Source organism: Helobdella robusta (genome assembly GCF_000326865.2).
Source record: "Helobdella robusta unplaced genomic scaffold HELROscaffold_40, whole genome shotgun sequence".
NCBI classification, from domain to species: Eukaryota; Metazoa; Annelida; class Clitellata; order Rhynchobdellida; family Glossiphoniidae; genus Helobdella; species Helobdella robusta.
This window is the reverse complement of record NW_008704903.1, coordinates 635,460-661,058: the sequence shown is the minus strand read 5'-3', so window position 1 is coordinate 661,058 and position 25,599 is coordinate 635,460. Positions and strand designations below refer to the sequence as shown.

Below are 25,599 nucleotides of genomic sequence, written 5' to 3'. Positions count from 1 at the left end.
GAAGAAAAGTTAGTGACGTGGTGCCTAAATGTTTTATATTCTATGGTACTGTCTCGTAAATCTATGCAAAACCAAATTATCGCCCTTCTATCATTTCTATGCTTTTAAGTGTATTTCTCCTGGCACAATCTTCATACATACATACATACATACATACATACATACATACATACATACATACATACATACATACATACATACATACATACATACATACATACATACATACACACACACACACACACACACACACACACACACACATACATACATACATACATACATACACACATTGTATACATTGTGTTTTTTTTTTACAAAAAAACCTAGACACTTAGCGTTGTAAATGTCATGATGACGATGACGACGACGATGACGATGTTTCTGATGGCGATGATAACGATGTAGACTATGTTAGAGATGATAATGATGATAGAGATGATGATGGAGATGATGATGATGATGATGATAATGATGAAATGGTGATTGTGAGGACTTTGATGATCTTGCGGAATGAAATGCATCTATTAAACTGATTGCAACAAATCACATCGATAAATGGCCATTAGTTTGTCTCTCTCTCTCTCTCTCTTTCTCATTCTTTCTCTCTCTTTCTCTCTTTCTCATTCTTTCTCTCTCTCTCTCTTTCTCTCTCTCTCTCTCTATATATATATATATATATATTTATATATATATTACATAGGTACATGTGTTATACAATATATGCAATATACGTTCGTCCAAGTATTTTGAGATCCGAAGAAATGATACTTGGATAGGTGGTGGGTCATCACACACAAACACACACACACAAACACACACACACAAACAAACACACACACACACAAACAAGAAAATACACACACACGCACAGCGCATAAGACTACGAGTAAATACAAGCATCACACCCGTTTGTAGTCGAACCAGGTCATTGCAGCAGCGGAGGCAGGCACTTTATCCACTATACTATCATACCGCCATATATATAAATGTATGTGTGTATCTTTCGATATTGGTATGTGTGATGTATGTCTGTATGCGAGCGTGTGGGTGTGTGTGAGTGTGTGTGTGGGAGTGTGTGTGTCTGCATGTTTGTATGACGATGTATGCTTAACTTTTTTGTATATTTATTTGCATTTTTAATATGTTTGTATGATTGTTATGTATATATATATTTTTGTATGTTTAGTTGTACTCTTTGGCGTTTTTAAGTATGTCTAAATGTGTCATCCTACTTCAAGTTTTTTATGCCAGATGTGTCATGTTTTAATATTCTTCCAATACATGGTACACACACAAACACACACACACAGGCATACACTTACATACATACATACACATATATGTATCTGGATAAATGTAAATTTGGATTTTGACTCCAAATTACAGCTGGCTTGTATTTTATGTTTGTGAGTGTATGTATGTGTGTATGTGTGAGTATGTGTAAGTATGTGTGTGTGCATGTGTGTGTGCATTCATGTATGTATGTGTATGCGTGTGTTTTCCAGCTTAATTGATCGATTACCGCAAGTCAAAGTTTTTCGCTGATGTTGATGTGGTCGAGGATGTGGTTGTTGTTGATGATGATGTTGTTGTTGTTGTTGCTGATGATGTTGATGTTGTTGTTGTTGTTGATGTTGTCAAGGATGTTGTTGTTGATGTTGTTTGTTGTCGAAGATGTTGTTGTTGTTGCTGTTTTTGTTGATGATGTTGTTGTTGATTTTGATGTTGTAAAGGATGTTGTTGTTGATGTCTTTTAATTTTATTACCGATGTTTTGTTTGTCTTAGTGTTGTTAATATAGTTCATGTCATTTGTATTGTTGTTGTCGTCGTCGTCGTTGTTGTTGTAGCCATTGTTGTTGTTGCTGCTATTAGTATTGATGCCGTTAATGTAGTTGACGCTATTAGCGTAGCGTATGCGGCTACAGCACTGTTTGCAGTTGAAGTTCTTTTAATGGCGACAGAAATTTATAAGGGCTTATGTTTCAATTAAACTGGCTGGCTACTAATAAAAGCTTAAACGGACAAACACGTGTGTGTACATATACAAACATACACACACACACACACATACATACATACGCACAAACAAACATACACACACACAAACATACAGAAACATACACACACATACACACAGATACATACAGATACACACATACATACAGAAATACATACAGATAAACATATACAAAGCTTGCACGTATAGATATGTAAATACACACATATATATGTATGTACATAAATGCACTTATAAATACATGCGTCGTATATATATTTTTACACACGCACATACATACAACCAAACAAACCAACAAACAAACAAACACATAAACAAACAAACATAAAAAACACTTAAGAAATCCTTGAAATTTGCAATATGGAGTTAAAGGAAATAAGCTGTGAGGATGTAGACAACAACAACAACAACAACAACATCAACTACGTCAGCGTCATTGTTGTGACGTCATCTTATTACGGACGAATGAGAGTTGGCAAATGCGTCAGTCCCAGCTTTGGATACGTTGGCTGCAAGGTAGGTGACGTCATCAACAACAACAACAATAATAATAATATTGATAATAATAACAACAATAACAGTAATAATAATAATAGTAAAATTAGTAGCATTTCTTTGATCTTTGTCATCTAATTGGTTGTCATTATCTTAAAACGAAAACATGATGCAATAATTAAGTGATAATAATTTATGTGACAAATTTTAAAAACTGACAGATTTTAAAAAATCCTGTAACTACAGTAAAATTACAACCGCTCAGAAACAAACCCCGCTACCGAAAACGATAAATATAACCGCCACACGCCCATCCTTACATTCAGACTGACGTCATTTCCGTCATGGACCGGAAGTGCTCTGGCCGACGGAAATGTTCGATTAAACTGCCGGACGACGATATGTACCGATTAGTGAGAAACTCTTGCCCGGCAGATGTCACGTTGTACCTACATTTGCAGTACTATTGCGCCAGAGGTACGTTGAAAAACAATTAATTAATTAAATAATTGATCAATTAATTAATTATTTAATAACTAATTGTTAACCAATTAATTAAGCAACTAATGCACTAATTTTATAACAACATTTGTGGGTTCGTCTGGTGTAGTTAAATGAATGAAAAGTTCAAATTTAAAATTTCAGTTGCCACGCAAAATACGCCAGATTTGTCATCTTCTTCCGTTTCCTCCTTTTCCTCCTCACCCTCCTCCTCCTCATCATCATCACATTCCACCCTATTGGATCATCACCACCATCATCACTTACGTCATCTGACGCTGGCCAATCAGGAGAAGGGGTATATATCTCCGTGCTCTGATAAGTTATCGCTCTCTTGCGTCTGGGGTGTCCAAGTAGAGATGGGCAGAAGGATTAGATTTACTTTACTTGATTTTAATTCTTTGGTATCTAATTCGTCGTTGTTATTATCGTCCACATCATCGTCATCGTCATCTTATCAAATGTTTAAACAACACTTAAATCGTGAGTGGGCTATAAATTTATTTTTGTTTCTGCTGCTTATTTGATGTCTAGACTGCCTTTGTTGTTGACTTTCATGTTTATGTTGTTGTTGTTTATGTTTTATGTGGTTGTTTATGTTGTTGTTGTTGTTTATGTTTTACGTGATTGTTTATGTTGTTGTTGTTGTTTAGTTGCCTTCGTGTTGATGTGTTGTTTATGCTTATAAAACGTTACTGACAGAGTAATTAATGGTCGCTTTAATTGCATATCACACAGACACATCCGTCACGTCATCATCGTCTTCTTCTTCTTCCTCTTCTTCCTCATCTCCATCCAACTGCCTGAAATATCTGGTGATAACAGAGTCCAACCACCAGCAACAACAACAACATCAACAACAACATCATCAACATCAACAACATCAACAAAAACATCAACATTCGAGTATGGAAGTCGTATGCGGCGGAGTACCAAGACCAGGGGGAGAAGGAGGGATGACGATTATGGTGATGGGAAGGGAGAGAGTAGTGTACACGTCATCAGGTAGTCACGTGACGGTTCAAACGTTTGCCGTCACTTCCGGTAGATTGCGAGGTGGTGGTGTTGGTGATGATGACGATGATGCCTTTATTTTTCTCTTGAAATATGAAGGTGGGTACTTGAGTCTCGATGTCATCATGTTTCATCATTTTAATCATTTCCTAAGATCACTTTATTATCATAACTTTATTATCATAATTCACTATAACCATCTTATCATCATCATCACCTTCGTCATCATTGACAACGTCATCATCATCACCAGCGTCATCATCATCATCACCATCGTCATCATCATCACCATCTTCATCATCATCATCATCAACTTTCCCCGTCAGTTATTGGCTGCGCTGACATGCGTATAGAGGATCACATGACCTCAAAGAAAGAACATGATAGGCTGATAGTTTCTTGCAGCAACAACGCCCTAGCGACCAACGTATTGACGTGCGTGGGCGGCAAGTGGGTGGGTAGCCTGCCACAGTGTCACATGTCGAATAAACATAATGCTATTGGTTAGTTGGTTGTACGGTTGGTCTGCTATTGGTTGGCTGGTTGTTCGGTTGGTCTGCTATTGGTTGGTTGGTTGTTTGTTCGGCTGGTCTGCTATTGATTGGTTGGTTTCGGGCTGGTCTGCTGTTAATTGGTTGATTTTCGGCTGGTCTGCTATTGGTTGGCTGTTCGGTTGGTCTGCTATTGGCTGGTTGGTTTGGCTGCTGTCTGATTTGTTCGCTGGTTTCATTGAGCCGCTGTTTGATTGGCTGTTTTTTTCGTTGGGTATGGTTTAGTTTGTTAGTTGATTCATTCGGTGTAAGATCAAAGTTGATGTTTTGAAGGGCGGGCGGTAGTTTTTTTTTAAAATGGCAACAAAGTATCGCTGCACTGTTTTTATTGTCCTTCATTTGCTATTTCATCCGATAATTCAATTATTCGATCATTCATTCATTGGTTTATCCATCTTTCGGTCGAACTATCCATTCATCCATTCTTTTGGCAATTAATTCATTCATTCATTCATTCACCCGTTTATTCGTTCGTTCGTTCATTCATTCATTCGTTCGTACGTTCATTCATTCATTCATTCATCGGACCAGGCTTAAAGCTTCAGAGGTTTTGATTGACAGGCTGTTGCCAAGGCAACTGTTCTAATGCCTAATGAACTGATTGCTAAGATGGTGACGACGATGACGATGTGATGACGACGATGGTGACGATGATGATTGTAAAGATGGTTCTTACTCTTTTGTCCGTAAGATGAAGATGAGGACAACGAAAATGCTGATGATGATAATAATGATGATAATGATGAAGATGATGACACTGGTGATGATGATATCACTGATGATGGTGACGAAGATGATGATGATGAAAAGAAAGATGATGATGATGATGATGGTAGTGATAAAAAATTAGCAGCATTGACAGCTTTGACGTGACGTTGATTGATTTAAGACGAGAGGAAGTTAATTTAAAGATTTTAAAATTAGTTTCGAAAATTAGAAAATATATAAATAAATAAACAATTAAATTAATGAATTAACTGAATAATAAATTAATTAAATTATAGACTGTAATTATAAACTGTAATTTAAACGCGAAATCAAGTGAAAAATAAAATAAAATAAAATAAATGAAAGTAAAATAATGTTAATCTGGCAATGTAATTAAGTTAATCTTCTCAGAAGCTTCCTGTTTCTCTCTGCTCCCACTCACTATCTCTTTTCTTTCTCTCTCTCTCTCTCTCTCTCTCTTTCTCTCTCTCTCTCTCTCTGTTTCTCTCTCTCTTTCCTGACTTATAATCCTCTTTTCTCTTTCATTCTTCCACTTTCTCTCTCTCTCGCTCTCCCTCTCCACCATCTTTATTTTTCTTCTCTGATTAATAATTTCTCTTTCTCTCCATTTTTCTCTTTTTCTGATTACTAACTCTTCTCTCTATTCTTCTCCATATCTCTTTATCACTCTACTTTTTTCTTTTTTTCTTCCTCCGGTATCATTGTCTGTATCTCTCTTTCTCTCTCTCTCTTTCTCTCTCACTCTTTCTCTCTCTCTCCATCTCTTCTAATTTCTAACCTCCTCTGTATCTCTTACTCTCGATTTTTGGCTTCATTATCTTCCTTTTTTCTCCCCTCTCCCTACTTCTCAATCTCACTTTCAAAATGTCATTAAATGTTACACGGGCATAACTCAAAAGGCACTTCGTACATAAATATGCAATGAATGAATAAATAACACACACACACACACACACACACACACACACACACACACACACACACACACACACACACACACACACACACACACATATATATATATATATATATATACACACACAACAACTAACGGCCATATTGAATGTTGTTAAGTGTCTTCATGGTAGCAAGGGACGAGTTAGGAAGATGGATGACGTCAGAGAGATGGGTGGATGGATGATCAAATTAAGTTAAATAAGTCGCATTCGTTCGTCATCATCCTTGCATCAGCATCATCGTTTTAGTTCCATCATCATCATCATCATCATTATTATTATTTTTCTATCGCCCTCTTCTTCTTCGTCATCACCGTCGCTCCATTATTGACAAACACTGTTCGTCATCGTCGTCATCATCAACATAATTTATTAAACCACTTCAATGTAATATATTAACTTAACATAATTTATTCATTGTCCTCCACATGACTACCTGCCACCAATCAGCAGACGGCACAAACGACCAGCAACAGTCATGGAACAGTCTTTCCATCTTCACTGACAGCTCTCTTGGTAGGCCAACCAATCACACAAACTAACTGAAAAATTATTAAAGTATTATAATTTATTCGAAAATGACCCCTCTCCTTTAAAACCTACAGCCATCCTGTTAACAGTGGGCATAGGAATGGCATTGGGCGTGGTCATCGGATCTGTATTGCTCCTCCTACTGCTGGCTTACTGCAAGAGGTTTGGCACGATAATTTGCAAAAATTAGAGCAAGACAATTCACGATCACAAGGGCTCATTAACATTCATAAATTATGTATGAAACTGATTAACAAATAACAATCGCAACTCAAAACTTTAGTGTCATATATTATTATCTATAAAGCATACACATACGCCGCCTGCATTTAAAGCAGGTAAGTGCGAAATAACGCAAGTAACGGCGCTCTTACCATCTGGACTATCTCGTCTTTACGTGTTCTTTCGAAGGAATAATTGAAATAAAATTTATTTACTGAAAAGCAGAAAGGAACTACCACGGTCGCCACAATACCAGGACCAATCGTCGCCGCAGATGTACAATGACGTCACCAACAACAAACAATATTCCAGCTGTTTTATGGCAGGAAACAACTGCGACCAACTTCCGGCACATCCCTACTGCACGCAGACAAGCACATCTCCACAACAACAACAACATCTTACTGACGTGGATTACAACAGTTACAACATACAACAACAACAGAAAATTATGGTAATACCAAATTTCAACAATACCGATACACAGACCAGATGGACTGATGATGACGACATCAACAACAACAACAACAATAATAATAATAATAACAACAACACGATGGAGCTACTACTCGATACCGAATGCAAAATAAGCCAGCAGCACCAACATCAGCCCCACCATCATCTTCATCACCATCATCTCTATGACATCACAGGATAGTGATGACGTCATAAGCGCCACAACATTTATTAATTATAGAAATTAATAACAATAAAGTATGGTAAGATAAATAATTATAAATAAAAATAATAGAAACGGGGCAATCTTTTTTAAAAATTGTTAAGAAATATTTAAAGAAGTTAATTAAGTGATTCAAATTTTACTGTTCTCAGCGCCAACAACTTTCATCCACTCATTCATTCGTTATTCATTTATTTAAATCTTTCCATTTTTCAACCATTCGTTCGTTTATTCATCAAATCCGGAATTAAATTCTTCTTTCCGGTATTTTCATTCATCAATCAGTGTATTAAAAAAAATGTCTGTTTAAACTTCCATCTTTTCATTCATTCATTAATCAATCATTCATTCACTTTTTAATTTAATCATTCACTCATTCATCCATTTTACCAATCAATTTATCCATTCTTTCATTCATTCACTCATCCATTCATTGAATCCGTAAATTCACAATTCATCGAGTCTAATTAATAACGCGTTTTTATAATAAAATTCGCCGTAACCTAATAATTAATGTTCTGTTATGTTATTGCTGTTATAATTAATTATTATTACCGATTATTATTATTATTGTTTATTATTATTATTGTTGTTTATTATTAGTAGTATTGTTATTATTATTATTATGAATGCTGTTGCTAGCTGTTATTGTTAATAAGATTTATAATCCTAAGAAAAAAGAGAACCCGTAGCAAATTATTTACGCTCATAATTTTATTCATGGAATAATAATTAATCAATTTTTATAATTAAATAAATAAACTATCAATTAATAAATTAATCAATTATGGCATTAATTAATTAATTAACTAATCTACTGTAACTTATTATGACGATAATATATAACGGAAAACTTAAACCAGGGATCGTGAGTATGAATGAATGAATGAATGAATGAATGAATGAATGAACGAATGAACAAACAAATGAATGAATGAATGAATGAACATGAACGAACGAATGAATGAACGAACCAAAAAATAAGTTTTAATAACGCAGTAACAAGATAATTAATAAAGTCATCAACAACCTTCTCTATAACTCTATAATAAGAAAGTGGTAGAGAGATAATAATAATAATAATAATAATAGAATGAATGAAATAAACGATTGAATGACTGAACGAAAGAATAATGAATGAATGAATCAAAAAAATTTACAATCAATCAATCAAAATTATGCCCATTCGTCGTTACCATCTTGTCCTTGAAAATCTGTCAAATATAATAATAATAATAATATAATAATAATATATAATAATAATAATTATAATTATTATAAACTTATAAAATCTATGAAAAACACCAAGAAAAAAAAGCATTTAATTAAGAGCTAGCTAATACATAACAAAATACACTATACTTATAAACTACAAACACACACAAAGCACACACGAGCGCACACACAACTATAATAACATTTCTTTGACCCGACCTCGATAACTAGGCCTGCAGCTATGGTGTGACCTCCTTTCCTCAACATGAACCGACCTAATTCTTTAAAATTTGAATAGAGTTCTATGCAAATAGGCCGGTCAACCTTTATATCGACAACTGCACTTGTGTTCTTTACCAGACATCTGCTCAGAAAAAGCAAGTAATAAAATAGATAACAATAAAAAAAATATTAACAAATGTACTCAGTATCTTTAGGTAACAGGTGAATTATTGTTGATGATGTTGATGAAAGTTAAGGATTAAAATTAGGCAGCAGGTGAAATAGGGATGTGCCAACCTTGGTTTTCTTTTGATGACTTCCCCGGTGTTTCTGTGCAGTTGAGAGATGAGTCGAAGGACGACGGCTTGCTCCGTCATCGATTGATAATGCAGAACCACCTGCCGATCAATCAATCAATCAATCAATCAATCAATCAATCAATCAATCAATCAACCAACCAACCAATCAATCAATCAATCAATCAATCAATCAACCAACCAACCAATCAACCAATCAATCAATCAATCAGTCATGAATGCAATAAAAAAAATGCATGAGAAAATGAATAAACAAATGAATGAACAAACAATTGTACGATTGTATGAAGAAGGAACGCGCCCAAGGAAAAAGGAGTGAATGATTGACTGAATGAGAGAGTGGTTGATGGAAGGAATGAACGCACCTGGTGACCCTGCATAATAGGCACATCAATGTTGAAGATGACGATACGGGCTTGGAACAAGCTCGTTTGCTGTACCGGTCGACCCAGATCACACAATATACTTCCTGTTTAATTGGGTCAACATTTGAATATGTATTAAACCAACGTGTAACTGCTAATTAGGTCGACGTTTGGCTATTCAACGATTTCAAATTTAGGTTACAAATAAAAAAAAAAATTGAACGAGGGAACTAACCAATTGCGAGTTTGTTCATGTCGATCCCGGTCACAGTGACAACACAGCTGTCTCCAGCGAATGCTATAGGTACCTGGGCATCATCTACCATTATGTCTGCAAGTAGGTGTCAGATATACATGCTGTGTGTTTGTTAGTGTGTGTGCGTGCGTGCGTGCGTGTGTGTATTTGAGTGTAATTTTTTATAAGAAACAAAGATTCAAAGGCCAGCATACTTTTGACCGTGGCGACCTCATTGGCTGGAGCAACGAGGACTCTTTCACCTGATTGGACGTTGCCTGCATAGATGACTCCTCCCACTGCGAATCCTGCTCCCATGCCTTTGAAGACATCACTGACGCACATGCGGAGTTCCTTATCAAGGGCAGGCCGTATTGGTGGGCGGAACTGATCTGGTTGGTGGTCAAGAAGTCAATCATTTTTTTATCCAATCAAATATTATATTTGATACTGGCGAGACACACCCACCTATCTGATCCACCAACGTAGGTCCAGAATACCACTTAAACTTATCCACTTCTGAGGGTTTGGTCAAGTTTTCTCCCGCCAATCCACTGCAAGGAATATAGGTCACATCTACATCTTTGAATCCTATTTGCTTGAAGAACTGACCCAATTTCTGAACAATTTCCGTGAACCTTGCTTGCGACCAATCAACAGTGTCCATCTTGTTGACAGCCACAGCTAGCTGGGTCACTCCTGGTTTGTGAAGCATTATCAAATTATAACAAAAACTGACCTAATTGCACAATAATAATTATTTCAGTGAATGGTGACCCAGATACATACCTAATGACCTGGCCAACATGGCATGCTCTCTTGTTTGACCTCCCATTTCAAATCCTGTCTCAAACTCGCCGCGTGTTGAGTTGACCACCAGGATGGCCACGTCTGCCTGGGCAGCGCCTGATGTAGGGGGTGGGTTTGAAAAATTTTCAAATTTTCAATGCGCTCAGTGAATCACCAAGTTGATCAAGATCAAGCAAAATTTCAACTAATTAAACTGAATCACTCAAACAAATAAGCTTTCAACTAACTCATCTGTCAACAACCCAACCAACCATCAAAAAACAACCCTTAAACCAACCCTTAAACTAACCAACCAATCAACCAGCCAGCCAACTAACCAGCCAACCAACAACTTACTAACCAGTGATCATATTAGGGATGAAATCCTTGTGGCCGGGGGCATCGATCAGCGTGATGACTTTAGTGTTAGTTTCAAAAGTTGTCTGTGCAACGTCCATGGTCACACCGCGTGACCTCTCCTCCTCGGTTTCATCGAGGACCCAGGCATATGCAAATGAGCCCTTCCCTATCTTCCTGGCTTCCTGCTCATACTTGTGCATAACCTGTGCGCGCGCGTGTGTGTTCGTGTGTGTGTGTGAAGTTGGTGATGAGAGGTCACCAGGTCAAGTTGGGTTGAGTATGTGAGATGATAGCTATGAGACGGTAGAGATAAGATAATGATGATTGATTGTAAAGAAGTTGAGATGAATCAAAAAGAACGCCGATAATGATGTTTTGAAGAATCATGTGCATGAGGTCGTCAGTAAATTCATCATCATCATCACCATCGCCGCCACCACATTCACCGTCTTCCTACCTTCTTACTGACGAATCCGAGTTGATACAAAACGTGGCCCATAAGTGTGCTCTTACCTGCATCTACGTGACCTATATTCAGGCAGGACGATTAACATGTAATTAGGTTACAAGTTAAATTAACATATTCCTTCACTAATTAGCCTTTAATGTGAATTAATTGTATAAGCAGATAGGCAAAATGTTAACCAACTAACCAATGACAACGAGGTTGAGATAATCCTTGCCTGCCTGCTTCCTCTTCTCAAATTCCTTCATCGGGTCCAATCTATCAATGCGAGCCCTGTGCTCATTAACATTCACAACATTAATTATTCGCATAATGATGAATTAATTGGCGCACTAATTAACATAAATTAGCATATATAATTATGCATGTAACGAATTGAAGCTTTGATAACTACCTAGAAGCACTTTTAGGCAGACCAGATCCTTCCGCAGTGAAGGAAGATGTGGAAGCGGATGTTGGCAACCTTGTTGACGCCATGGGTGTCGTCGGTGTCGTCGCGTCAATGTTAAAAGTTGCTGCAGCTGCTGCAGTTTCACCTACCAACTCGGCACCAAAGTCGTCGAGATCATGTTTCAATGGTTTGCTGTCGTATTTGTTGCTGGCGCTAACTGGTTTGTTTGCTGACTTTACTGATGTTGGAACTTTCGTTGATGCACCTGCTGCTGTTGTTGTCGTCGTGTTTGCTGCAGTTTTAGCACTTTTAGGATGCGATGATTGTGGCGTTTGTTGTTGCTGTGATTGTTGGCAGGTAGTCCGTTGCTGTTGCTGCTGTTGCATCTGCTGGGGTGTAGGCTGTTGCTGCTGTGATAATTGTTGATGTGATTGTAGTTGTTGTTTTGGTTGGAACTCAGCTGAGGTGAGTTTAGCATCAGCAGCAGCAGCAGCAGTAGCAGTAATATTAATAGCATCATTCTTCAAGTTATTTTTCTCTGCAGTATCAAGAGTCCCTGCAATGTTGAAACGAATGTGTGCACATGAACATTAATGAACGATATACAATACAACAACTACTCAAAAAACAACCACACCTTTCAGATCAGAGCCTCACAACAAAGTACACCAATAGTGAATAATATAACAAAGACTCAACAAACATCACTTACTATAACACACATAATGAAGCAGCAACACACACACACACAAACACATACACACACACACACAGACTAACACATACACACACACCAAACACACAAAAATCAAAACAACAACAGTACCGTCCATGATGAAGTTGACAGTTCTGTTGATGTCGTAGTTGGCAGACAGGGCTGCCCTGACCATCTCAACCTCCCCAATCATTTCGTCGACAACGCCTCTAACACCGTCCAAACACGTTGATAACTTTACTAAATAATAATAACAAAATAATAATAAAATACGAACCATACTAAGTTTCAATGATTTATTTTAAATAATTAAATATATAACCAAGCTTTATTCAAATGTACTAAGCTAATATAATAATATGAATAACTTATGCTAATGTACTGCATTATAAAAAAATTAGGTTAAATTTTGTGAATAAATTATGCAAATTAGCATGCACCTTTGTCTTCGATTGATAAGTGCGACGTCAAGCTTTCAACAGTTTCTTCATCTTTATCTTTAGCGTACGGATGTAAAATATATGATTTTTATACTTTTAATAATAGCGACGCAACAAATATAATTAATATTATTACAAATAATAATTAATATTAATAAACAAAATTATAAGATCTACGTAATAACCATCAATATAATCGTCATCATTATCATGATTGGCATCATCATAGTGATAATCATCATCACCATCGCCGAGGTAATCCTCTTCTCTGATTGGCTCCTCGTGATTTGAAAAATATATTTGATTGGCCTTGCTCCTGTCGTACGTAAACATGGCCACTGTTTAAGGAAAATATTTTTTGGGAAAATTAATTTTTTAAATGTTTACACAATAAGATAAAAAATTGAATAGGTAAATGATGAATATTAATCTAATTTGAAATTAATTTAAAATAATTTATCAATTATATAAATAAATAATTGAAACTAGATAAATTTATATTTTGTAAAAGATTTTTTTAAAGTAAACACATTAGCATAATTTATTCATACTATATTAGCACAATGTGAGTAAATCTGAACATAATAAAAAACAAACTGGTAGCAGGCGACACTCCATATTCTGTCTCTTCCACCGATCTTCCATACATATCATCATCAAACTCATATTCTGAAAATTTAAAAAAAATTTAAATGCATGTCAAACCCAAACTCCAAGCATGTCGATTAATTATAAATTGGCTGATTATATTGTCTGGGGTACTTTTTGAAACTAACTATGGAGATGGATATATTGAATAAATAAATCTAACTAACTAAACTAAATGTAACTAAAATTTTGTTGCTAACGCCATTGAATAATGTCTAATTAAAAATATTTCCATAATTTAATTTTAAATTGACCCAAAGGATTGTTACTTTAATTTAGTAATTAGTTAGTTTAATTTAACTTTAACGTTTAAACTAAATGTAAATTACAAAAAAAAAAAAAAACTGAACCAGAGTGACATGACAAGTGACAGACAACTAACCATCCTCTTGCTTCAAGGTTCTGATATTTCTGTGACGAGACATTTGTAATCAAATAAAAAATCAAACTACTTATATAATTTTTGCAAAGAAAAATCCGGGATTAAATTTTGAAATGTTTTCCTAACTAACAAATGTTTAGCAAACATTTTTTTCACGTTTTATATGTTAGTTAAGTTGGACGCATATTTACTCATTAGATTACCAAAAAACACATATATTTATATTAATACCTAAATTAACTTTTAATTAATGATATTTTTTCAAAAAGACGATTATTTTAAAAATTTTTATATAGATATGAAACAAAATTGTTTTAATTTTTTAAATAATTTTAACATAAAAATGTATAATCTAATGGGAGACGCTGGAAAACTCAATATAATTATGAAATGAATTCCGTTCTCGATACTCTTTGGTAAAACTATGTTTTCACTTTTAAAAATTGCGATTTTTTTTCCTAAATTTTGATTTATTTTAAAATAAATAAACGAAAAAAACGTTTTTATGGCGGCCGTATTAAAAAAAAGAGTTGTGGCTGAAATGACTCAGGCGTCTCAAGTAAATTGAATTTGAATTAAATTTATTAAATAATTAGAAAATTGGCAATTCGAAAGCCAAACTGAATGAATTGATTTCTAATTGATGAGCCAATTATAAACATTAGAATATAAAATTGTGAAAGTTTTTTGTAATTTTTTCTAATTAATTATAATTTCAATCTATTCATTTTTAATAAATAAATAATAAAAATGCTAAACTAGTGTCCAGATTAGTTAACTAACTTAAGTTTAGTATTTATGTAGTTATATAATATAAAAAAAATAAAATGGGATGCTTAATACAATTTTTAAATTGTATTGAATATTGATTAGATATTGGATCCTAATTAAAACTGAAATTTTTCTACTAATCACTGATGACCAAACTAATTCTCTAGCTGTAATTTTTTGTGTTTTCCCAATGCGCCTAGTTGTCCCCACCAGAAGTGAAAAAATTCAAACTTGAATTTGCACCCCCTCAAGCTAATGAATTCACATTTGATTTCAAGTTAGGATCAGGTATTAAAGAATCTTTGAAAGTATGATAATTTTTGTAATTTATTTTATTACAAATTGTTTTAATATTAATTATTGAAATTATTCAATTAATTAATTTGAAATTTTTTGAGTTTATTTAAAAAATTTGTCTGATTAATTATTACTAATTAAGATTGATTAATTTATAATAATAGTTATAATGTTATTTAATACTAATTAATTTTATCTCCAATTTATTTCAACTTTTCAGTTTCTATCTGACATAGAGGACATGTTCCCGATGGCTCCAAATCATTTACAGACAGTAATAGATGGATTGATGGGCTGTTTTAATTTAGACGGCGAGTCGATTATCAGGTTTAAAATCGTTCAGCTGCTGCATAATCTCATTAGAAATTCATCGTTTGACTCTGCGACCATCTTCACCAATGTTCTCAAGATGCTGAATAAAGATCGTTTGTGCTTACTATTTCAATAATAAACACTTTTTTATTTTCAAATATTTATTTATTTATTTTTATTAATTAAAATTTTTCCATTGTATTATTAACTACAAAAGAGATACAATGTGTTATAAGTCTTAAGTATATAAATTAGTAAATAAGTAATATTTATATGTAAAATAATACTTGAGTATAAAAGTAGGTATATGTAAATCGAGATGATAGATGACGATAATAATGACGTCTAAACTATTTCTCTTGATACCAAAGATAGATGAATTTTATTTTTTTTACCAGGTTCCTATTCGGTAAAAGCTGAATTGATATCTATGCTGACTACGATCGGTCTCTTGAATCATTCAGACAAGATCCTCGTCAGAAACATCATCAACGTAGCCGTGCAGGTCTATTTATTCTAATCTTTTTATAATTTAATTCATATTTATTCAATTTTCAGTTTAATTGTTGTAATATTTGGAATAATTAATTAATTAATTAAAATATAACTCACTAAAATGCAGAATTTGAACCATGATAGTCATAATATAAGAATAAAATGTCTGAAGCTGATTGGTCAACTTGGTAATGGTAACCTCGTGATTGGCCAGTCACAGAAAAGTATGTCACTTCTTGACATTATTATCAGTTCAACACAGGATTTTGATTGGAGGGTTCAGCTGGTTGCCTTTGAGGCCATCGTTAGATTTAGATTCATTTTTAAATTGTTATAAAATGTTATTTGGTGTATGAAATTTTATTTTATTTAATCTTGATAACACCAAAAATAAATGTTACTTTCAAATTTAAAAAAATTGAATAAATTAAGTATTTAAACATTAAATTTATATTGAAAATCTGAATTCCATCAACAACAACACAACAGCTGGAATGGCACAAAAGGGGAATAGAATTTGATTGGCTGACCTACAAATGTGCTCTCACCTCATTGGATGATGATCACGAAGGCATTCGATTGGTTGCCATGAAAATTATCTGGATCATTGCACAACAGCATCCTCACAAGTTGCAAATTATTTTTTTATTGTTTCAATATTTATGTTAAATAATTTTATTTTAATTCATTTTTTGATTAATATTAAATAATAATTATTATATAATTATTCCAATTCCAATTATTATATAATTATTCTAAATTTATTTATTTTGCTTAGATTTCTTTTGTCCAATGGCAATGGAAGCAAAAAGTTGATTGATGACTGCTTTGTTAATTTATGCGAATTCATGAATGACTCTTCCCCCAAGGTCAGAACCCAGGCTGCAACGCTATTGGTTAGTTTTTGTTTCTATTTTATCCGTGTTTATATTATTAATCTTTAATATTCATAAGAAATTTTAATTGGCATAATAATTATTTATCCCATTGATATTAATACCCCTCCTCATTAACATTAATTCAGCATCTCATTAATATTCATATACACTATCTCATTAACGTGAATTTCGCATCTCATTAACATTAATTAGGGCTCCATGCATGGCGTTAGCTTGCAGTTCTTGAGTCAGACCCTCGATAAGAAACTCATGTCCAACATGAGAGTAGGTTTTTTTTTAATGAATATTAATTAGTTTTCATGAATTAATTAATTTAATCGGTTGCTAGTTTTAATTAAATGTTGTTATTTTATAGTTTTCTAATTGATTTATTAAAATAAATAGTATTTAAATTAACTTAATTTATTATAATTTTATGAAAAGCGCAAGACCACCTCGCATGAGAGGCAGAAAGAATTATTTAGAAGTGGGGAATGGTCCTCTGGTAAATACATTTTTTCCTAATTTTATTTTTTGATTGTTTTTGTTTGTTTGTTTTCTTGTTTGTTTTATTGTCTTCTTGCTACATTGTTTGTCTCAGTTGTTTGCAGAGATTTTCATCTATTCATTCATTCATTCGTTTATTTATTTAAAACAATAAGAAACAAACCAAACTAACAACACAACAACAACATTATCAACGACGTCATCAACAACTACTCCACCAACAACAACAACAACTACGTCACCAACAACTACAACAATTACAACAACAACAACTACGCCAACTTCAACAACAACAACAAAACGAACAAAAATACATCAACAACAACAACTTCTACTACTACATCATCACCACCACCAATAACTACTACTACTACATCATCACCACCAACAACGACTCAGGTAAAAAATGGGGTGATGATAGCCCTAAGGAATGTTTGGACGCCGACAGCATAACCATCATCAGTGGAGGGGCTTGCGGTGCCTTTGTGCATGGCCTCGAAGATGAGATCGCTGGTCAGTCTGTTTGGTCATTCATTCATTCATTCATTCTATCTTTTGTCTATTTATTCCATTTATTAGTTCATTTTACCTGTCATTCATTTGATGTTTTCATTCACATGCCGGCTCATCTATTTATTCATTCATTCGTTTTTCGATTCGTCCATCCATTCTTTTAGTCATTTCCATCCGTTGGCTCGTTCATTCGTTCTTTCTTTTACCCTTCAGTTTATTTAATTTTCGCTCATTCACTCGTTAAATGGATGATTTTTATTTAAGTTTATTTTTACTCAAGGGGGATTTCCCACTTTTGAATCATCATCATCATCATCTTTGTCACCATCCTCTCACATAGCAGTCATCACCATCATCGTCGTAATCACCACCATCATCATAACATCATCGTCATCATCATCATAATCACCACCATCATCGTCATCATCATAACATCATCGTCATCATCATCATAATCACCACCATCATCGTCATCATCATAACATCATCGTCATCATCATAACATCATCGTCATCATTATAACATCATCGTCATCATAATCACTACCATCATCGTCATCATCGCCACCACCACAACCACAAACTCCACACAGCCGTTCGCAACGCATCAATCGTCTCGATGGGCGACCTCTCCTGTCGGCACGTGGACTTCAGCCACATGTGCCACGACTTCATCGTCGACATGTTCAATGATGAGATTGATTCAGTCAGATTGAATGCCATCAACAGTCTGGCCAAGATGAGCAGGTCCATTGTCATGAGGGAGGAACAGCTTGATATCATCGTCGGAGTACTCAAGGTTTAGGCATTTCCTCTTCTTTTTACTACTGCCACTGCTGCTGCTGCTGCTACTTCTACTGTTGATAGTATTTCAACATGACGAATAGAATTACTACTAAACTAACAACAACATGACAAAAAAAGATAGAATTACTACTAAACTAATAATACAACAACAACAAAATGACGAAAAAAAATAGAATTACTACTAAACTAACAATACAACAACAACAACCAACAACAACATGACGAACAAAAATAAAATTACTACTAAACTAACAACAACAACAACAACAACATGACGAATACCACGATACAACAGCACTGACCAACACGATTTAAACAGGACTTTTACGCTGAAATTCGGGAGGCCATGCACGCTCTGCTGTGCTGCTGTCGTCTGGCCACGAAATCAGGGATGGACTCGCTAGTGATGTCACTGCTGGATAATTTGACAAGATATCCAGAAGACAGGGTGTCCGTCTGGAGGTCGTTTGCACGTTCATTCTGTCGTTTCATTACTTTGTTGTTGTTTTTTGTTCTTTGTTATTATTTCTTTGTTGTTATCGTTCTTTGTTGTTACTACTCTGTTCTTTGTTATTATTACACTGTTGTTATTATTATTTCTTTGTTGTTGTTGTTCTTTGTTATTATTCCTTTTTTGTTTTCGTTCTTTGTTATTTTTACACAGTTGTTATTATTTTTTTATTGTTATTGTTCTTTGTTGTTATTGTTGTTTATTATTACTACTACTTTGTTGTTATTGTTCTTTGTTGTTATTATTTTCAGGGTGATGAAGTCTTTGGGAGAGAACCATCCGTCTCTCACCCTGTCTCTTCTGCCATCTCTCTTAAGTGTACACCTCTACTTCGAAACCAGGGAACATGAACTGGATGACCCTTCCTGTACGTTTCTGGCTTTCTCGTTTCGTCTCGTTTTATTGTTCTGCTTTGTTTTATTTATTTATTGTTTTATTCATTTTTTTTATTTCGTGTACATTCACTCTCTCATCATCATCATCGTCGTCGTCGTTACAGTGTTTTTTGTGATCATCTACTCTATCATCATCATCACTTGGAGTTATTCCTCAATCCGTTTACTAATTAATCCATTCATTTATTCACTCACTCACTCGTTCATTCATTCATCTATTTGTTTATCTATCCGTCCATCCATGCATTCATTCATTCACTCATCCATCTATTAAACCATTCTTTTATTCGTTCCAAACACCCGTCCGATTTCATAGACATAGGAGTCCTCTTGATGGTTTCGAACGCGGCTCCGCACTGTCCCACCATGCCCGCCCTCTTGCCACAATTCATCCCACACCACTTCCTCCACCTCAAAAACATGTACCCTGACCTAGTTCCAGATAATTGGGTCAGGTTGATTTTTTCCTAATTTTAATTGGGTTACGTAACATGTATTCTGAAAGATTTATTTTATTTTCTTTCTCTGTACAGTTCAGGCACATGAAAGACCTAATTCCCTACAATTCTATTGGACGGCCATTCAAAAATTTAGAGCACTCTCTGGCCAATGAGAAGAAGATCGTTTTGTTGATTATGTCAAAGTTGAATGTTTCCAGGTGCCCGACGAATTTGAGTGCTATGTTCAGTTTGGTTGTCGAAGTGATCAAGTTTGTCTATTCTTTCATTCATTCGTTCGTTCGTTTGTTTGTTTATTCATTCATTCGTTCGTTCATTTATTCAGTCAATCGTTCGTTCATTCATTCAATCAATCGATCTTTCATTCACTCATTCATTAATGATAAATCAGAGATTTGAAGAGGGTCAATCAGCACACTCCTATGTTGCAGTCGACCAATTACTTTTCACAACTCTACCTTAAGTGTTTTGTCGAGCTAGTTCAGGTTATCAATCAAACAATCAATCAATCATTCAATCAACCAATCAATCAACCAATTAATCTATCAATAATTTTATTAATTTATTATCGGCCATTTACTTCAATCATTCAATCGTTCTATCAACCAATTAATCAATTAACCAACCAATCAATCAATCAATCAACCACCAGTTAATCAATCAACGTTTATTCTAAAAATTCATCTGTGTTAATTCATCCTCATTTTTATCGTAATGACCTTTACTTCACTCACTCAGTCAATGAATCGTCAGAATTCACATACTGACGTCACGAAGGTGAATTTTAGAACAACAACAACCAACAACAGCAACAACAACAACAGCAACAACAACGAAGACATGAACAACAACTTCAATGGCAATGTCTTTGATGGTGAAACTACAACTCTCACCTCAGTCTCACCTACCATTAAAAAGGTGATGAGAGCCTCGACAACAAGAAAACGATAATTTTATTATTTCATATTATAATTATAATTTTATTATTACTCTTAATAATTGTAATAATACAAATAATAATCAGCCGTAAATAAAATTAATTATTAATATTACTACTAATAATAATATTAATAATGATTAAACATAATTTCTTCCGATCGACAGCTGGTGAAAATGATCACAGCGATCTCCAACCTAGCAGTCAGCCTCTCCGACGAACAGAACCAAGAACTCGACCGGCTGTCCTTAATTATTTCCGCCTACCACCTGTCAATCATCTTCACCGGCCTCAGTAATCAGCAGAGGAGCGGGGCTTGTCTGGCCTACTTGAAGTTATTCAATTCCTATAAGGAGTAAGTGTGGTTTGTGGTTTGACCTATTTAAAGTTAACCAATGGCGCCATTATTTATTTAAAAATCGTTTTAATTTTTTGATTTTAGTAAGTGGAAGGTAGAGGGTGGCAGCATTTTCAAGTGCCAGAAGTTCGAACTGAGGAATCAAGCGACAGCAACGACGACAACAACGACAACAGATTTTATAGACAACTTGTCTAAAGAGTGCCTAACCCTGCAACCATGTGACGCAACAAACTGTCACAGGGTGCTCGTCAGTGCCCTCAGAGTCTTCTCGTCGTCGTTCGTCTCGTCGTCATCTTCCCCATCGTCGTTGTCTTCATTATTTCCTTTCATCATGTTGGATAATCCCTTGAGGATGACCACTGCGTCCATTGTCGAACCTCCTGGTCAGTTGGCTATCAATTAGATATCATTCGACCAGTCCACATATCTGTCTGTCTGTCTATCTATCTATCTGTCTGTCTGTCTATCCATCTATCTATTCATTCATTCATTCATTCATCGATCTTTCCATTTATTTATCTATCTATTAACCAACCAACCAACCAACCAACCATCTATTTATTCAGTTTATATTGATTTCATTCTAATATGAAAAAAATATATAATTTTCTCTATACGAAATTCTTCATATTTTACGTTTAAATCTCCAAATTTTGTTTTAAAATTCATTTTATAAATATTTTTTTACGAAATTTTTACAAAAACTGCAGCCAGTTCCGACTTAAATCAGACGGTGATGCCAAATTATACGATGGGAGTTAGGATGGTTGTTAAGCTGTGGTGGGTGCAGCAGATTGGCAACGTCAGAATTCATGTTAGAATGGCTGGCGTGTTTTTTTTTTTCGTTTAAAGATTCTGTGTTTGTTTGTTTGTTTGTTTGTTTGTGTTGCTTGTTTGTTTGTTTGTTAGTTTGTTTGTTAATTATACTATACTATATACTATTATTATTATACATAGTCAAAGTACATTCGAACAATGTCACTGTGTAATAATAATCTCAGACCAGGCTCTCTTACCATTTCGGCTAGCTGACTCACCAATCTTATAATTCAATTGATTTTTTAGTAAATATAGTTACAAATTAGTATAATAATAATAATAAAACGAAATTAACCTCATTTAATATTTCCGAAAAATTATGGAATAAGTTTTAATCATGAAACTGATTTTCTTTTAAAAACGCAAAATCCGTTTGAAAATTTAAAAAAATTAAAAAAAAACTCCCAAAGGTAAAATACGCCGACGGTAAAGAGTACTTGATTCTACCGCCTCTGGAGCACTTCAAGTCAGTTAATAGTGCTGACCTGAGCTATAAACTAAGTACATATGCGTACATCAATCATCAGTGTTGGACAGGTACGTGGGTGTGTGTTTGTGTTTATAACTGTTAATTAATTACGATTTCAATTACAATTACTAATTGCCTAATTAATTAATTTCTAATTCTTAATTATCTTTTAAAATTTTCACTTCTTCTCCCTAGAACCCTGCCCCGTTAAACTTCGGATAGTTTATCTCTGTTCAACGAATTACGGTAAGATGATAGATGATATAACCTCGCCAAAAACATCAACGTCAGCAGCAGCAGAGGTAGTAGCTTCAGCGGCTTCTCGAGACGACGATGAACATGATTATATTGAATTGTCTGGAGTCTGTACTCTGAGTATTCACCCATCTCTACTTAGAGATTCGTCTTCGTCCATTCTTAACCACCAGAAGCCATCCAATAATAATAATTATTATTAATTAAGATGATTTCGTCATTAGTTTTTAATTGGTTAATTAATATTTATTGATAATAGTGGTAATGATAATTAAGGACTAATAACGAGAATTTGGTTTATTAATAAATTTCTGTTTGATTTAAGATTTTACGGATCAATTTTTTTAGTTGATTTACTCCTCACACACAAACAGGTTTAACTAAATTCAGATTTTTGGTGAGGTTTATATACATTTCTTAATTAACGTACTAATGCTCTCTTCGTTTAGTTTTTTAATTTTTAAAAACTTAAAATCGGTCAGAGTCTGATTTTAACATAAAAAAAAACATCCGAGAAAGAAGATACGTAGAAGAAAAGATCATGCACGAGCGCGTGTATGTGTCTGCCTTTCTTTTAGTTTACCCTTTTGCATACATGAAAACAAAAGAATTTTTTCAATCAAACACTTGATGTAATCTAATGTAACAGTTTAAATTTTCGAAATTTAATGTAAGCCACAAAATTGAATCATGTTAATTTTCAAATTTACATAGGAATCCTTCTCACTTTCAAGCATTTTGAATTTTCTGGTAGAATTTAGAAAACCTCATCGTCATCATCGACATTATCATTACCATCATCACTCTTATCAGCCCTACCATCATCATCATCACAATCATCATCATCACAATCATCATCATCACAATCATCATCATCATTACTACCTTGTGAGTCGTCATCATCACAAACTCCGTAGTTCTCCTCATCGTGTAACCTCTCGCAGACCAGTCTGAAGTCTGCGTGGCTCGCGGTAGACTGCTGCACATTAGCACGGATAATCTGAACAGTGCGGCAGAGAATTGTTTTTTTGTGTTATTCTTTTGAGAATCAGAATACAGGAATAATACAGAAATACAATAGTAATACAGAAATAGTGTATGTATATTTTATTATAAATGTTCTTTAAACTCAAAGTCAAACTTTGATTTGGTTTTGAGGTTGGATAAAATGTATTTTATTGTATTCTATTTTATTCTATTTTATTCTATTCTATTTTATTCTATTCTATTCTAACGCTGTTGAACATCGCGGAAATAGCGCTTTATAAACTGATTAATTGATTGAATGTATACTGTATTGTATATTATAGTAATGTATACATTATATAGATATATATGTGTATACTATATATATGTGATTGTTTGTATACTATATTATAGTAATGTATACATTATATATATATATATATATGTATACACTATATATATGATAATATGATTGACAACTTTTTTATCCAATAGAGGCGGGGTAAGCATTTCGTTTTGTAATTTCGACCAATCAGCTGTCTAGAAAATTTCACATTATATATTATTTATTATATATTATTGTAAAAATTATATTGTATAAATAATAATATTTAACCTCTTTGATCTTGAACCGTTCAACATAAGTACTAACCCCGAAGAATATATGCCCCATCAAACTCTTCGTCGTCACATCACTACTGCATGAGGTCATCTGATGATTATGATGACGTCATCGACATTATATTACGTCATTATTACATTACGTTACATCGGTATTACAACATTACAGGCATATCACGGTGTAACATTGTAGCAAAAAGGCGTACTTTACATTATAATCTATCAAAGATCATACTGAACTTACGATAAAAGATAATAATTATAATGATAATAGCTATAATAATATTCATCACCATGGTGATGAGATCTGTGACGTCATCGTCGTTCAAGAGGGTCACGTGCTGCTTGCAGCAGCTTACAAACTGGTCCTTATGGTTCGTGCAAATAGGCGAGTATTTATTTTAGTGAATTTAATATTCATTATATTTATGAATTAATATTATTTATCGGAATTATAATTTTTTACAACTCTTTTGTATTTCTCAGAACCACAGAAACTGCGCGTGTGATAAGCGGGGATCTCCCAGCAATCGAACCCAGCTAGAACAACAGCACCGTCAGGCCTCTTTACCATCGCAAAAAAAACACCGAATCAACCTGGTTAGTGAGCATCTTGAAGATGCAAGCGGCAAAATCTTTCAAATCATTTTGATAGGCTCTGCGAGAAACTTCACTCAAAATTTCGCCCCAATTTTTTTGGCCACTATTTTTACCAGCAGCGATATTATAGCTACGACCATCAGTGCTTTTGTGTAGAACGTGGTAGGCTGGTGAATGGCCAACATGTTGTGATGCGCCGAAGTCGATGAGGCATGCATAGCCCCTTGTGTTCAGAACCACGTTGTTCAAGTGCAGGTCCCTACATTTCATTTATTAGAAATTATATATTTTTTAGCATTGATCTACACTCCAAATTAATAACTATATCGTTTGAATTAATTAATACTGGGTATAAATGAATTTTGGTGTCTTAGATTGTTGCCC

The 25,599-nt window shown here is 34.3% G+C and overlaps 3 protein-coding genes across 3 annotated transcripts; 2 read left to right on the top strand and 1 right to left on the bottom strand.

Moving 5' to 3' along the window:
• Nucleotides 1-4,026: 4,026 nt before the first annotated feature.
• On the top strand, nucleotides 4,027-7,734 carry HELRODRAFT_192925 (hypothetical protein). The gene is made up of 5 exons (XM_009025158.1): nucleotides 4,027-4,130; nucleotides 4,358-4,534; nucleotides 6,718-6,783; nucleotides 6,873-6,960; nucleotides 7,246-7,734. Exons 2-5 carry the CDS (start codon nucleotides 4,375-4,377, stop codon nucleotides 7,676-7,678), a joined length of 747 nt encoding a protein of 248 aa, XP_009023406.1. The 5' UTR covers nucleotides 4,027-4,130; nucleotides 4,358-4,374; the 3' UTR covers nucleotides 7,679-7,734.
• Nucleotides 7,735-7,852: 118 nt separating this feature from the next.
• On the bottom strand, nucleotides 7,853-14,384 carry HELRODRAFT_101631 (hypothetical protein). The gene is made up of 17 exons (XM_009025157.1): nucleotides 14,245-14,384; nucleotides 13,812-13,883; nucleotides 13,400-13,552; nucleotides 13,215-13,271; nucleotides 12,886-13,014; nucleotides 12,063-12,615; nucleotides 11,856-11,941; nucleotides 11,660-11,730; nucleotides 11,204-11,405; nucleotides 10,843-10,959; nucleotides 10,522-10,752; nucleotides 10,269-10,445; nucleotides 10,054-10,149; nucleotides 9,819-9,922; nucleotides 9,434-9,534; nucleotides 9,134-9,278; nucleotides 7,853-8,913 (listed from the first exon to the last, which is right to left on the bottom strand). Exons 1-17 carry the CDS (start codon nucleotides 14,285-14,287, stop codon nucleotides 8,866-8,868), a joined length of 2,385 nt encoding a protein of 794 aa, XP_009023405.1. The 5' UTR covers nucleotides 14,288-14,384; the 3' UTR covers nucleotides 7,853-8,865.
• A 1,853-nt stretch (nucleotides 14,385-16,237) lies between these two features.
• HELRODRAFT_101627 (hypothetical protein) lies at nucleotides 16,238-23,573 on the top strand (the record flags this gene model as incomplete). The annotated part of the gene is made up of 18 exons (XM_009025156.1): nucleotides 16,238-16,423; nucleotides 16,609-16,748; nucleotides 16,898-17,015; nucleotides 17,211-17,282; nucleotides 17,442-17,502; nucleotides 17,904-18,017; nucleotides 18,610-18,815; nucleotides 19,143-19,285; nucleotides 19,586-19,701; nucleotides 20,046-20,179; nucleotides 20,263-20,438; nucleotides 20,579-20,672; nucleotides 20,926-21,105; nucleotides 21,292-21,479; nucleotides 21,567-21,868; nucleotides 22,196-22,303; nucleotides 22,719-22,841; nucleotides 22,969-23,573. 18 exons carry the CDS (start codon nucleotides 16,241-16,243, stop codon nucleotides 23,229-23,231), a joined length of 2,721 nt encoding a protein of 906 aa, XP_009023404.1. The 3' UTR covers nucleotides 23,232-23,573.
• Nucleotides 23,574-25,599: the final 2,026 nt, after the last annotated feature.